The sequence below is a fragment of the Nicotiana tabacum genome, chromosome 3 (assembly GCF_000715075.1).
Source record: "Nicotiana tabacum cultivar K326 chromosome 3, ASM71507v2, whole genome shotgun sequence".
In the NCBI taxonomy this organism is placed as follows: Eukaryota; Viridiplantae; Streptophyta; class Magnoliopsida; order Solanales; family Solanaceae; genus Nicotiana; species Nicotiana tabacum.
The window spans coordinates 15,899,313-15,915,182 of record NC_134082.1 but is presented as its reverse complement, the minus strand read 5'-3'; the positions used below and the strand labels follow the sequence as shown (position 1 = coordinate 15,915,182).

Here is a 15,870-nt window from a genome sequence, read left to right as displayed (position 1 = left end):
GTCTTGACTTATATCAATTAATCTGTTATAATTGATTCATCGACTTATAACCTAGTGATGAATGAATGTAATTCATTAACTCTGTTATAATACAAATAATGAATACAGTAGCATATAGTATAACATGCTATATAAGTAGTTAAAGTAGCACGAAGTGTGTGTGTTTTATATATACACACGCTAACATATACTATAACAAGTTATATATATATTGCATGTGTGTGTGTCTATATATATATAAGAACATGAAGCAGTAGGAACACAGAGTCGGGTTCTTTTAGGTATTGATACACTTGTAAATTGATTCATCGACTTATAACCTACTTAGATGCATCGTTGAATATTAAAAACAAAACGTCTCGACTTATATTAATTAATCTGTTATAATTGATTCATCGACTTATAACCTAGTGATGAATGAATGTAATTCAATAACTCTGTTATAATACAAATAATGAATACTATTATATCAATTAATAGAATAATATTATATTAGTTTATCAATTCATTAATTATTCGTACGTAATAATATATAAGATTGATCATCAATTACAATATAGTTTGCGTGTGTATGAAATTACTCATATACTTAAATATAACTTAAAAAGGTCATTTACATACATGCTATTATAATCTATTAAAAGTAATTACCTAGTTAATATAATTTTTTTAAAGATTATGCTTATAGTTTATAATTATTTATAATAATTGTAGTTAAATAAAATAAATATTTATAGCTAATAAGAATATTTTTTTAGCTTATAATATTTAAAATCCAAAAAAGAAAAAAAAAATTATTTTTTTTTAGAAATAGCGACCAACGTTGGTCGCTATTTTGGTCAAACGGTCAAAACTTAATTACCTACCAAAAATAGCGACCAACGTTGGTCGTTTTTTCTAATAACAGACTCAAAAACGGGTTTCCATTCCCCCACCCTGCGCCACCACTGCGACCGCTGGACTGCCGCCGCCCACGCCACCACTGCCGCCCCCTCTCTCTCTCTCTTTTTTCACCTAAAAAAATGTAGGTTTGAATTATAACCTTGAATCTTTGTTATTTGTAGTTTTTGTTTCAATTATTTCAATATTGTAGTTTATTATTTCAATTAGTGTTTCAATTCTTTGAACATTGTATTTTATTGAGGATTAGGGTTTAGGTATTGTTTTAATTAGTTTTGTTAATTAATTTTATTAACTAATTAGTTTAATTAGTGTTGAATTTAGTTTAGTTAGATTTGAATTATACTTTGTATTGTCTTGATAGTTTAGTTAGAATCTAGGGTTTAGGATATGAATTTAAATTTTAGGATATGAATAGAACTTTTAGGATATGAATTGGACTTTTAGTCTATGTATTGGAATTTTAGTTTATGAATTGGACTTGTAGTTTATAAATTATAATTTTAGGATATGATTTGTACTTTTAATTTATGAATTGAACTTTTTGGATATGAATTGGACTTTTAGTTTATAAATTGAAATTTTAGGATATGAATTGAACTTTTAGGATATGAATTGGACTTTTAGCTTATTATTGGAATTTTAGTTTATGAATTTGACTTGTAGTTTATAAATTATAATTTTAGGATATGATTTGAACTTTTAATTTATGAATTGAACTTTTTGGATATAAATTGGACTTTTAGTTTATAAATTGAAATTTTAGGATATGAATTGAACTTTTAGGATATGAATTGGACTTTTAGTTTGTGTATTGGAATTTTAGTTTATGAATTGGACTTGTAATTTATAAATTGTAATTTTAGGATACAAGGAGGTGCATTATGATCAATATGGCAGGATCATCATAGTCTCTGAGGGTGATGGGTAAGAGTTATTTATTATTTTTACGTTTATTGTTTTGTACAGTTTGTACTAAGATATTAATGTATTTTTTTGGTTAAATTGAAGGTTCATCCGGAGTAATATTACTACGAGGATAATCACCAAAGCCACCAGAAAGCTTTATGATGACCCTTATGCGACTTGGAGTGAATTCTCATTCTCGTCGAAGGAGCAAATTTTCAATCAACTTAAGGTATAAATGTTCTTTTAAGCAGTATAATTATTTATATTTATGATATTTCCACATAATATTTAACTTTTGAAATACAGAGAAAGTGTGTATGGGAACACCGCTATAGCGCGGAAGTGGCTGCAAATTTTCACCACAAAGCTCGCAAATGGTTGTCCCATAGTTTCTCCAAAGCTAGAAAGTTGAACCAGAACCCTGACTGGTTGCTTCAGAATTTATGGGAGGATTTGTAAAGGCAATGGCTTACCGCAAAGTTCTTAGAGAAGAGCGAAAAAAGGAAAGAAAGCTCGCGCATCTGAGAAGGGAGGCTCCTTGCACACTAGAGGTGTGATCAGCCTTGGGACAATAAAAAGAAGATTGGTACGTAATTGCTTAATTTATTTTAATTTTCAAAGTATATCTATTCTGTTTATTAACTAAAATTTATGAGTTTTCAGGAAAAGAAGTTGGGGCTTCCAATGAACCAAGATGAGCTATTCAAGGAGACTCATATTGTAAAGAAGAAGAAAAAGAAGAAGAAGAAGAAGAAAGAGACGGATCAAGAAACGTGGGTCAATGGCCGAGCCTCGACTGTACATGTAAGTTTTCACTTTTTATTAAGTATTTTGATTTACTTTTATATAAATTTTGAAATACTAATTTAATGTAATTTTTCTTATAGGGTCGCTTCACAACTGATGTGGAGGAATTCATACGCAGTCAGCCACCTAATGAGTCGGGCGAGCCAATCCAACCTTCGGACAAGGATGCTGAAAGAATGTGGATGGAGGCTACTGGCGGTCCAAAATGGGGGAAGGTATACGGGCTTCCTACTAAGAAATTGCATCGCTATAAGTGTGGAATGCAAGGAATAGCGACTTCCTCGCAAGGCGAGCGACTTGATGGGGAGAGCTTCTCCGCTATGTGGGAGACTGTGAAAAAGCTCACATCCGAGCTAGAAGCGGCCAAGGAAAGAGAAAGGCTTAGAAATGCTCATCACATTGGCATGCAAGCTCAGTACCAAGGCATGCAAGAGCAGCTCAAATCTCTCCTAGCTTCTGGTGGTTTTCCGATTCCTCAGTCTCGTGAGTCATCGCCAGAGGCTCAACATGAACGTGAGTGTTCCTTCCGTCCTCCCCGTGATCGTTCTTCCCGTCCTCGACAAGTAGACCCTTCTGTATACCGTCTTGTTGATGAAAGTTCATCAGACGGTGATGATACTGCTGTTGTACAAAACCTCCTTGACTTTTATATACTTTGAACTAGACAAATAGAACCGGTTTTGAACTAGGTGTAATAAGCGTTAACTTAGTTTTATTAGTTTAATTTGTTAGTTCTATTGAACTTTAATTTGTTGGTTTTAATGTGTTTATTGAATTGTATTGTTGTTGTTGTTGTGGAGATTTTGGTATTGAAATTATAGTTTATGAATTGAATTATATTGTTATTTAGGAATTTTGGTATGCTGACAGGTGGTGTAGCTTCCAAAACAGGCATTTTATGCCAAAATTATTACCCAGAAAAGCGACCAAAGTTGTTCTCTAACCTATTAAAAAAACTGGCGATTAGCGACCAAGGTTGGTCGCTAATAAACCCAGATTTTATTTAAAAAAATCCTGGAGATTAGCGACCAAAGTTGGTTGCAATTTATAAAAAAAATTAAAAAATTAAAAATAAGCGACTAAAGTTGGTCACTTATGAACCCAGATTGTTAAATATATATTTTTAAAAATAATATATATTTTAATTTACAGACCAACGTTGGTCGCTAATTTTTTATATATAATAATTTAAAAAATATCGTAATTTAAATGTACAGACCAATGTTGGTCGCTAAATTTATAATATTAGAATATATACCGACAAAAGTTGGTCGGTATTTTGTTTACAGTGAACATTTGGTCATTTTACCTTAGCGACAGGTAAAGGGACCACCAATATAGCTACCAAGCCTGTTTGGACGCGTTTTGGTTGGTATACTGAGATAAGCGATCAAAATTGATTGCTATATGTGATTGCTTTTTACCGAATTTCTAGTAGTGTTTTATCAAAGACGAAAGAGAAAAACATTAGAAATATGTTTCTATTGACTTGACCCTACCAATTTACAATAAGATCAAAATTACCACCTACTTAGAACCAAAATCAAGTAAAGAAACACAAAATAAACAGCACATCTAAGACCTAGAATATAGCTAATAGTGATGGGTCTTACCAAGAAGGGTTGTAGTGGAGTGGTAAGTACTCCTTTATTCTTAATTAGAGGTCTCGGTTCGAGCCCCTGGGTATGGAGTCGCGTTTGTTAGGGAGCGCTTTACCTCCAATATGGGACTTTCCGGCACGAATCTGGATTTAGTCAAGTCCCAATGTGAGTGTCGAACACCGGGTGGGAAACCAAAAAAAATAGTAATGGGTCTTGAATTCATGTTTTTACTTCACTTTAACATTGATGGGTTTTGAATTTATAAAGTTACTACATTGTAACTTCCGGTTTCGCATCTTATTATTTATCACTTTAAACTTAACAATTTTGTATAACTACACTTTCATAAGTTATTTTAAAGAGATTACTATCATTTTGAAGTTTTATTTTGATCTGAAAAGAGAAAAGAAGGGAACAAGTTCTTATTAAAAAATTAACGTTATTTTAGCAATTGAACTGAAGATACAAGTAGCTAATAGTCTAGTGCTATATCCTTAAATTTCAAATATTAAACTTGTATTTCTTTAGCCAAAGTAACAAAATAAATATTTCTTTTCGCGGGGTGGGGCTGGTGCGGGGGCGAGGGCAAGAAAAATGCTACGTGCGGCGGGTTTAAATTTTTGCGTTTTTATGTCTCACCCTGCACTGCCCTGCCCTGCCCCGCCCCACTGCCAGTCATGAGTACCTATTATCTCCTACATTATTGGATAAATTTTGTTCATCAAAACTTGATCAAACTATAAAATAAAAAACTAATACATTCATCTCCGCTATAATTTAAACATGAAACATCATGCGTGTGGTCTCAACCCAACCACTAATTTTACCGTTTCTCAAAAGATAATTAGCTAAAAATGGCGGCGAACGAACTTTAGTTGCATGTTAAAGATGGAGTCCTTGATTCCGCGTGATAATTATTGATATACTAATATCATTATTTGACGTAGTTATCAACATCTACTTAGTAAAAATCAAATCAATGATAAGGTTCAATGATTAGGACAAGTTTTGCCTTTTTAGGCATTTTGGGTCAATTGTAGTTGTCGCTCTCAATTTGTTTAAATATACATATTTCACGAGTGAAAGAGATTTACAATTGGGTTGCCATCTATGCCATGCCACCATTAATCAAAATTATATTCTCGTCGTTGCGAGAAAATTACAGATGTTGAAATACGAAAGTTACTTCATTTTCAATTGAATCATTAATTCCTTCCCTTTTACTGAAGTAAATTTTACAAAATTTACAACTTACGCACGGCTATCATAAATCACGATTAATTTTAGCTCTCAAATTTTGACATCAATTCCGTTGTTTTAAAAGTAAAGAGTATAACATATCTTCAACTTACATGAAAATTCTTTAACAATGCTTGTAACAGTAGTGCTAATAATATGAAATTTGGAGCAATATAATGAATAAATACTCCGACATTTTGCTTTATTCTCTTTATTCCATCTTATACGATATTGTTTCCTCTTTTGTTATTTAAAAAAAAGGTTGTTTACTAACTATCGCTTTTGCTTTGCATCTTTCTTCTTAATTTCATATTGTTCCTATTTTTCATATGATTTCTTTGCTGATACTAATATTGTCTCCTTTCTGTCTTTTTGTTTCTTGAGCCGAGGGTCTTTCGGAAACAGCCTCTCTACCCCTTCGGGGTAAGGGTAAGGTCTGCGTACACACTATCCTCCCCAGAATTAGTGGAATTTTGCTGGGTTGTTGTTGTTGTTGTTTGTTTGTTTTTATTATTTAAAAAAGCATGACATATACGCCTTCCGACACGATTTATGTGATGAAATTTGATTTGGCACAGAATTTAAAAAAAAAATCAAACTTGTGATTTTTAAAAAATTTAAGGATAAAAACTTTGTGGGATCATATCATTTGTATGTCTACAAAAAACTTCACATTAAAGGTTATTTTTAAAGTTAAAGTATTTCAAATATATAAATAATTTGATAAAATATCATTCTTTGTGGAATTGACTAAGAGGGAAAGCATGGTAAAATAAATGGAAGGTAGGGGTGTCAATGACTCGGTTCGATCGGTTATTTTATAAAATTTATACCATACCAATTTTTCGGTTATTCTATTATATATAATCAAAGTTAAGACTTTTCGAAACCGTCTCAATCATGTCGGTTTCTCTTCGGTATTAGTATGGTTCGGTTAATTTTTGGTATTTTTCAAAATATCATGTAAAAGTCACTAGTAGAAGTTGAATGCAATAACATATTATACGTACTTTTATACAACTTAGCAAAACTCTCTAAACCTTTTTACTGTTTAATGGATGGATTAAAACAATATGAAAGATAGATAGAGTATAGATCCATCAACTATTCTACAGCAATGTTAAAGAAAATTAGCAAAGACAAAAAATATATATAAATCACTCGAATGAAAATATATTAACTAAGTTGGGACTCAAGAATAAAATCTATAGAAGATTAGATATTCAAAAGATAAATCTAAATCATATGAAATGAAACGCATTCAATACATTGTAGTTTGTTACTCATAATCACTAGAATATTGTGTGTCTTGTTAGTGAATATGCTGGAAATATTTTAGTTTCAGGAGGAGTAATATAATAAGTTTGAGAATTAGGATTTTGAGTTTAATTACTTAGTAGCTTGTAACCGTTTTCATAATTTCAAAGCCCAAGGAGAAGTTTAATGCCTTATTATTTTTAAACTTAATGTATAAATATATTTCTGTATATAAATTTATTCGGTACGGTTCATTACTTTTTCGATTTATTTTCATAAAATTAAAAATCTACCCTAATTATCGGTACGGTTATAGGTTGAGTTGATTTTTAAATATTCATTTATACGTAGGACTACTTTTGTTTTTGTATATAAATATGAAAGAAATCAGAAGTCACTGTTTGACGAAGTTATGGACCGCGTTCTGTTCATCTACTCTCGGAGTCTCAGTCAACTCTCTGTCGCAGTACTCCTATAAATATGGGTCTCGCCCCTTCAATCTTCCATTAAACTCTCGAAGAAAGCAAGAAACTTGTTGGATAAAAACAACAAACCCCTCTTATTTTCACCTATAATATTCTTTCTTCCTAAGTTTTTTGTACAACAAGTAAAACAATGAGGACCCCCTTTTTCTCATCATCAAAACCTTCAACCCCTTCACATAATTCATCATCTCCTCACACCTTTTGCGAAACTCTATTGGATGAAACAATAGAAAACGCTGAATTAATTATCGAAAAATGGGACCTTGATTCCTCCTCTGTCTCAACCACCTCTTATAACAGAGTCGCTAATCTCTTCCGTGATAATCCGTTAGAAGCCAAGCAACTTCTTAACGCCGTTAACGACTTACAACATGCAATGCAGTTTGTTATCAAAGACAGTGCCAGCTCTAAACTTCTAGTTCGAGCTCATAATCTCATGCAAATTGCCATAAGAAGACTTCAGAAAGAATTCTACACTATCTTATCAGGGAGTCGTTACTTTCTTGATTCCGAAACGGTGTCGTCAAGATCCTCAAGATCATCCACTGCCACCTTATCAAGTCTTTCAGATGAAGATGAAGTTTCTGAAGATAATAATAATAATAGTGAAATTGAAAAGGTCTCAGAGGTTGTAATGGCGGATTTGAAATCCATTGCTGATTGTATGATTGGAGCTGGTTATGGAAAAGAGTGCGTGAAAATTTACAAACTTAATCGAAAATCAGTCATAGATGAGACTTTGTATTACTTGGGAATTGAAAAAGCGATCTCTTCACAAATTCAGAAAATGGATTGGGAATTATTGGAGATAAAAATCAAGAATTGGTTGAGTGCTGTTAAGATTGCAGTTACTACTCTGTTTCACGGTGAGAGGATTCTCTGTGACTATGTCTTCTCAGCCTCAGACAACATAAGGGAATCCTGTTTCTCGGAGATTGCTAAAGATGGGGCTTTGACTCTGTTCTTGTTCCCAGAAATGGTGGCGAAATACAAGAAGTTATCACTTGAGAAAATGTTTAGAGTGCTGGACGTCTACGACGCCATTTGTGAGCTTTGGGTTAAAATCGAATTGATTTTCTGCTTTGATTCAATGGAGGTAGTCAAGTCTCAGGCGATGATATCACTGGTCAAGCTCGGCGATGCCGCTAGAGCCATGTTGTCGGAGTTTGAATCGGCAGTTCAGAAAGACACGTCGAAGGCAGTGCCAGGTGGCGGGGTTCACCCTTTAACTCGATACGTCATGAACTACCTTGTTTATCTCGGCGATTATAGTGACGCAATATCTGAAATAATAGTCGATTTGCCGATTTCATTACAGACATCATTGCCGGAATCATACTACTTGAGCATGACAACAGAAGACGGGGACCCTCCGCCTTCTGTTGTTGCCCTACGGCTTGCATGGCTCGTACTCGTCCTTTTATGTAAACTCGATGGTAAAGCACAACTTTACAAGGACGCGGCACTATCCTATTTGTTCCTATCGAACAACCTAAACTACATCATTTCGAAGGTTCAGCAATCGAATCTAAAGCTCCTACTTGGATCCGATTGGATTTTAAAACACGAAATGAAGGTGAAAGAGTACATGTCAAAGTATGAGAGGATGGGTTGGAACAAAGTGTTGATGTCATTACCTGAAAATTTGACGATTGATATTTCATCGATGGAAGTGAAGGAAAGGTTTAGCGAATTTAATTCGAGTTTCGAGGAGGTATATCGAAAACAAAGTTCATGGGTCATACTCGACCAGAAACTCAGAGACCAAGTCAAAGTATCACTAGCTAACAAGCTTGTTCCGAGATATCGGACTTTTTACGAGAAGCACCGAAGAGAATTGGTGAGGAATGTCATTGGAATGGAGTCAACTGTTAGATTTGCCCCTGATGATTTGCAAAATTACTTATCGGATTTATTTCATGGTGCTAATGTTTCGGTTTCTAGTATGGGATGGAGTGGGACATCTTCGCCGTCCGTATCAACGTCAATGTCATCCTCAAATCGAAGCCGATAAATAAGTGCATATATGAATTTTATGAGGTAAGAGAGGAGTTTGTGTATACAAAACAAATGTTTTTGATTTGTAATGTATTAGTGCATCGAAATGTTACGTTGCAAATCGGGAATTGCACAGACAAATTTTAAACTAAATTCATTTGTTGAATGAAAAGGCATGAGAACTTGGTTCATGTTGCGGAATATCGTGGGTTAACTAGCACACAATCACACACAAAGCAAATAGAGAAGAAAAATCAACACAAGATTTAACGAGGTTCGACTAAGCCTAATCCTTGGAACAAAAGCAGAGAGAGTTTTCCACTATGAATGAGAAGAAAAACACAGTACAATCTCTAGGATCCCCAACTACAACCCTTATATATAGATCCCAAAAGGTCCAAAACATATAAGAGAAAGCTTTCCCAATTTGACAAGGACTATAGGTTTTCCTTTCCCAAATCTATTAGGACAATGGGTTTTCCTAAACCTATAGGGATTATGGGTATCCTAAAAATACAAGAAAATAATTCAAGCCACAAAATAACAAATCTTCCCCTTGGCTTGAATTCTCTTCATCAGCAGGAACGTCTATCGACCTTGCCCTCAACTCTCGCAAGTACTCTATCCATTGCCGCACCCATCAATCAAGTCTAGGCAACGCCTAAACTTGTTAAGAGACTCAATCTCTTTAGCCATAACACTAATCCGTCGATATGTTTTTATACTCTGAATAACTTCTGAGTAGCTATAACACTCAAATGCATCAACGGTCTCAGCAATTGCCAAAGCAAATCCCACTGGATTCGTATATCCAAGAAGATTCCCATCAACTACATTTGCAAACCTTTGAGGTCGGTTGATCACTCTCTTCTCCCTGCCTGTTGCAATGCTATATGGTTGTTGTTGTGCAGATGCATCAACATTATCATTTTGATCAATATTTTGCACTTCCTCCACTTCCTCTACTTTAGAACTACTGGGCTGAGCTAGTTGAGATTCAATTTCAAGCTCTATGCGGTCACTAACACCACGATCTGTTTCTGCTATTGCCTTCTCACTCTGACTGTCCAGTGAGGCAGATTCACTGAATGTTACATCCCTACTGATAATTAGCCCTGAAGTCTTTTAATTTGTGCACCACAACCTATAACCTTTCATTCCAGTTGCATATCCTAGAAATATGCATTTCTTTGCCCTCGGCTCAAGTTTTCCATCCCTCCTATGTTGTCATCCTCATCGCCGATAAATATGTACATTTGAATTTTATGAGTCAAGAGAGAAGAGTTTGTGTAGATAAAACAAATAATTTGTTGATTTGTAATTAATCTAACTTCATTTGTTTAGTGAAAAGGAATGAGGACTTGGTCCAAATCATTGTTTCTATTATAGATTTGAGTGTTTGGATTGTTCTATTATTATGGTAGTTAGGACCAACAGTTGCGAATGGATGAGTAGTTGACGAATTCCAATAGAAATTGAAGTCACCCATTCCAAACATACAATAAAAGCTTGAACAACTCCTCTCCTATAATAAAACAGAACGTGTTTTCAATGGGCAAAAAATGAAGGTCGTCTAAACTATAAGGACGTCATTATATTCTTCAGAAATATAAACGTCAATATGTTAAGGATTGTATTCACGTGTGTTTGTATTGATAGAAACAATACAACGTCTATATCTTTTACTGTATACACCACTAAATATCATAAATTTTCATCCTTTCACTTGTTAATCCATAGCTCTTCAACCTTCCTGAAAATACGGGAAACGAGACTTTCAACGTATAGTGTGATGAACCACCATGTCATCATGCCACATAGGTGTCATTTGACATATATTAATGTCATATGGAAGTTTACATAGGCGAAAGGCTAATATTTGTTAGAAAATTCTAGAGAAGTATGGACATTTCCTTAGAAAGACCCTAGATCCCTATGGATTTGCTAAGAAAGTCCTTGGAATCTTCTAGGTTTGTAAAGAGTTCTAGAGAAAGCCTTATCTTGTAAATATTAAGGACTTGTATAACAATTAATATTTACATACTAGCCCCTAGGATACTAGATATAAAGGAGGTTGTTCATATGTAATTCACCAAGCAAACAATTCAATTTCTCTCTAATACAAAGTTTCCTTTAATAAATTCTCTTGTATTCTTTCTAGACAAGAGGGGTTGCTCTGATGGTAACCAACCTCCACTTCCAACCAAGAGGTTGTGAGTTCGAGTCTCCCCAAGAGTAAAGTGGGAATTTCTTGGAGGGAAAGATGTCGGGGGTCTATTTAGAAACAGCCTCTCTACCCCAGGGTAGGGGTAAGGTCTGCGTACACACTACCCTCCCCAGACCCCACTAAGTGAGATTATATTGGGTTGTTATTGTTGTTGTTGTTGTTGTTGTTGTGTTCTTTCTAGCATTCTCTTAGCGATCTTGAGTGTAGTAAGGTTGACTTGGCATAGCAAGAACGTGATCAAGTTGTGCAAAATCATGAGCGAGTTGTCAAGTGTCGCAAGTATACTTAGTTAATGACTAAGGACGTGACAACGTGGTATCATACCAAAGGTTGCAACTAAGGGAAAGGCGAACGAGGGAGAAACTAACACTGCCAACTCCCAAGCCAACGTCATCCGGGATGTGCTGGCAAGAAGGGTCGTAACAAAAAGACGAATGCCACTAACAAGAGCCAGTATATGCCACCCGAGGTTGTGTCAAACGAAGGGCTTACATCCCAAGAACCATGTGTCACTGAGGCGAAGGAGGATGAAGTGGAGGTCCAGCCTGGGTATGTCTCCCTTAATAAAGAGTAGGAAATGATGATGAACGTGAGGATGGATGCCATGGAAATCTTTGGCCAAAGTTTGGGAAAGGTTGAAGGCACCCTTAGCGTTCTTGAGAGGCACACTCTTGAAGAGATTGAGAGTATCTGAAATGACTTGGAGGAACGTACAAAGACCGAGATAGAACTAAGGCAATATATCACCGCCTTAGTGTGTAGACTCATGGAGGCTTTAAGTACTATCGATGCTACAAAGGCAAAGATAGAGACACTCGAGAATCATGTCGATGCTGGCGTGACTGAGGTAGCCATCAATGTTGTGATGACAAGGGAGGCCAAAATCGAGGCTTCCAAACCACCAATGTTTAAAGGTGTTCATGATGCACATGAAGTGAAAAACATCCTTTGGCACTTGGAGAACTACTTCATGCACGGCAAAGTGAGGGACGATGAGCCAAGATCAATATTGCGGTGTTGTACCTCTCAAAGACGGCCATGCTATAGTGGAGAAGGAAGATGGACAACGTGAATAAAGGTCTATGTACTATTAGCACGTGGGATCAGTTCAAAGTCGAGTTCAAGTGACAGTTCTTTCCAAACAATGTCTTGTGTGAGGCAAGGCGCAAGCTTAGGAAGTTGAAGCAAACATGGAGCATACGTGTCTATGTCAAGGAGTTCACTACCCTTATGCTTCAAATCCCCAACCTAACCAATGATGACTTGTTGTTCCATTTCATAGACGGGTTGAAAAATTGGGCTAAGCAGGAATTGCAACACCGGCAAGTCACAGATATAGACCAAGACATAGTGGAGGTCGAATCATTGATGGATTTCAGGAATGACAAGCACAACAAAGGCAAAGGAAAAGAGTCAAAGTTTAACAATGTCAAAAGTCGGGGAGACCATGGAAAAGGCAAGAAGATACAATAATAATACTACAAGACTCAAGATTCCAAAAAGTTGAGTGGACGTAAGGGCTACACCAAGGAGAAGGCATAGACCGAGAAGAAGGGATTCTACATATGTGGAGGGTTGCACGACTTCAGGAATTGTCCCGACTTAAAGAGCCACAGTGCCATGGTCCATAATGGAAGGAGTAGCCACAAGGAGAGAATTTGGGAACCGCACAGTTGGGTTTTGTTCCATGTCCAATCCACACTCAATAGTGAGTGGAAACGGTCATTGGAAGAATAGTACCAAACAAGAGTCGGGGTCGATTTCCACAGAGAGCTACAATAAGTGTTAGGGGTATACACTTGACGAAAGCAAAAGGAACAACTAAATTGCACTTCCAAACAATTGGTTTTGATTTCTAATTGTAAGCACGTGATTTTTGCCCTATATGAGAATTACTCCCAAAAATTCAAAAATAAAATGATTTTTCTTTGGCGTGCAATTTTGTGATATTTTGAATAATTATTTGTATTTGTCTGTGCGTGTTTATTTGCTAAATTAATAAAAATACAAAAATATATCGCATTTTGCATATAGGATTTAATTCTACAATTGTTAGTAATTAGATGTGTTTTACAAAAATTAAAAAAATTACAAAAAATAGGCATCGTTTGCATTTTTAGCATTTAATGTCCAAATATACAATTTTATGCTTAATTATTATTTAATTTTGCGTTAATTGATATTGGGAGTTAATTTGCGCTTTTATAACTTAATTTAGTTCTTAATAATAGTTTAAGTATTTTTATAATTTAGTTTTAGAAAAATAAAAGAAGAAAAAAGAGCAAAAATATAAAGAAAGTAGGAATTGGGCCTCTTCTTCGATTTCAAGCCACAGGCCCAAAAAATGGCTCAACCTTCCCTATGACTCAGTCCATTTCGAACTGGATCGACCCAGTCCATAACCCAACACCCCTATTATTGTACAAACAAAATAAAACAAAAAACAAAAGTAAGAAAACCCTAAAAATGCCTAAAGCATCCGCCCCCCCTATTCTCCTTCTTCTTCCTCAAAACTCCAAAGCACAACCATGGCTGCCCTTGACCCCACTCCCTCTCGTCCAAACACCATCAACAAACAGTTCGTCATGACCAAACGACCCCAAGAACCATAGCTACTGCTGTCCGCGTAGCTGTCTCTGCGTCGTCACTTCATCTTCTTCGTCCTTCGTCAAGCTCGAGCTTGAGCTCGATATCCATGGCTGCCCAGCTCCACCAAGCAGTCCGCCATTGCCTTCGTCAACCACCAGCTTCCCCCTCGTCGTCACTGTCCAGTCGACGACCAAACAACCACCAAACGCCACTGCCCAGACGAACCCTCGCACCCCCAATGCTCGAACCATCGGACCCCCCTGTCGAGTAGCAGTTGTTGATGCTGCTGCTGCGTCACGTTCTTCTCCGGCAAAAACCCAGAAAACGAACAAGAACCCGTCGCCTCCAGCTGCCTCCCCGTCATCGTCACGACCCAGTTCTGTCGCATCTCCGCTGTTTCCATTGGCCAAGCTCATCGTCCAGTTTGAAGCCCCGTCCCCAGCTGTCGCGTCTCCGCTGTCCGTCGACCTCTCATATGGGTTTGTACTGAAACCTCGTCGTCCACGGATGCTTTTACTACTTCACTTCTGCCGCGCCAACTGCCGGTTTAGCTTCGGCGTGGTTTTCAGTTGTCAACCGTCGATATTGCTTCGTAGGTTCATGTTCGTCATCGTCTGCTCGTGTTCGCCATCGTTGGTTTGAGCTTTGGTCGAGGCTCGTCAAGTTCGTTGTTTGTTTGGTCGTTGTTCGTTGTTTCGATCCGGTTAGTAGTTTTTTTTGAGTTTTATTTTGTCCGTATTTTGTTTTGATATTTTCGAATCTAAAATCGGCAAATGTTTGTTTTGTTTATCGTTTGAATTAATCTTTGGTTCATGTTCATGTGTTGTTTGTTAAATTAATTTTTCAGATTTCAAATGAAAGATTAATTAATTGTTTTCATGTTTATTTCATGTTTGTATTATTGTTTAAGTGAATATTTGTTAGTTTAATATTAGTTAGATACAAATTGAAGTTTAATTAATTGTTTCTTCAATTTGTTTAATGTATTTTATGTATTTTCCGGAAATTGTTAATATTGTTAAGTTCAAGTTTAAATTCATAATTGTTTCTTCTTAGGTTTTGTTTTGTCATTTGCCTAAAAGAATTTAGTTGTAATAAGGGAAGTATGTTGGTTTTAATCATTTGAATCCGTCGTTTTTATTTTTAGATTTAATTCATGTTCATATTATGTTTGTTGATCTTGAATCCGAAATTTGTATAGTTTGATTTTTTGTTTATCATTTATGATTATCTCTTGAATTTGTCTCATAATCTTGTTTAAGTTTGATATAGGAATTGTTGGTTGTAATGTTTTTATGGTTGATTTTGAGTTCAATATTATTGAATTTAGAAATCTAAATATACTTGTTTGATTGTTGTTGTTGTTTAAATCCGAAAATAGGTTTGTTGTTGCTAAAAATGTTGTTCAATCAAATTTTAGTTGTTCTTGGTTGTTCAATTTGTGTTCATATGATTTGTGGATTGAAATCATGTTCATGTGATTTGTTGTTGAAATGTTGAAGAAATCATGTTCATGAAATTTGTTGTTTGAACATTGTTAGAAATTAATCATATTGTCTATATTTTGGTTAAGTTTGATTAATTGATGTGTTATAGCTGATGGGTAGTTTGGTAATTCATAGTACTTTCGGGGGTAAAATAGTAATTTGTAATAGGGTCGGAGGGGTAGTTTAGGAATTATACATTTTGTAATTGTTTATATGAAGCATGGGGGACAAAATGAAATGGGGTAGGTTGTGATATAGTTGTTTAATATAAAGGGGGGACAAGACAAAATTTAGTGGGGGGAATCTTGCATTTATTTATGTTAGGCATGGGGAACAAAATATAATGGGGTGGTGTGATATATTTATTTAAT

General features: G+C 35.5%; 1 protein-coding gene across 1 annotated transcript; it reads left to right on the top strand.

Moving 5' to 3' along the window:
* The first annotated feature begins 7,231 nt into the window (after nucleotides 1–7,231).
* LOC107804384 (exocyst complex component EXO70H1-like) lies at nucleotides 7,232–9,548 on the top strand. The gene has a single exon (XM_016628272.2). It carries the CDS (start codon nucleotides 7,329–7,331, stop codon nucleotides 9,210–9,212), a length of 1,884 nt encoding a protein of 627 aa, XP_016483758.1. The 5' UTR covers nucleotides 7,232–7,328; the 3' UTR covers nucleotides 9,213–9,548.
* The last annotated feature ends 6,322 nt before the right edge of the window (nucleotides 9,549–15,870 follow it).

Bases quoted from the DNA above. Each gene is read 5' to 3' on its own strand.
- LOC107804384 (XM_016628272.2), top strand. From the start codon at position 7,329: ATGAGGACCCCCTTTTTCTCATCATCAAAACCTTCAACCCCTTCACAT.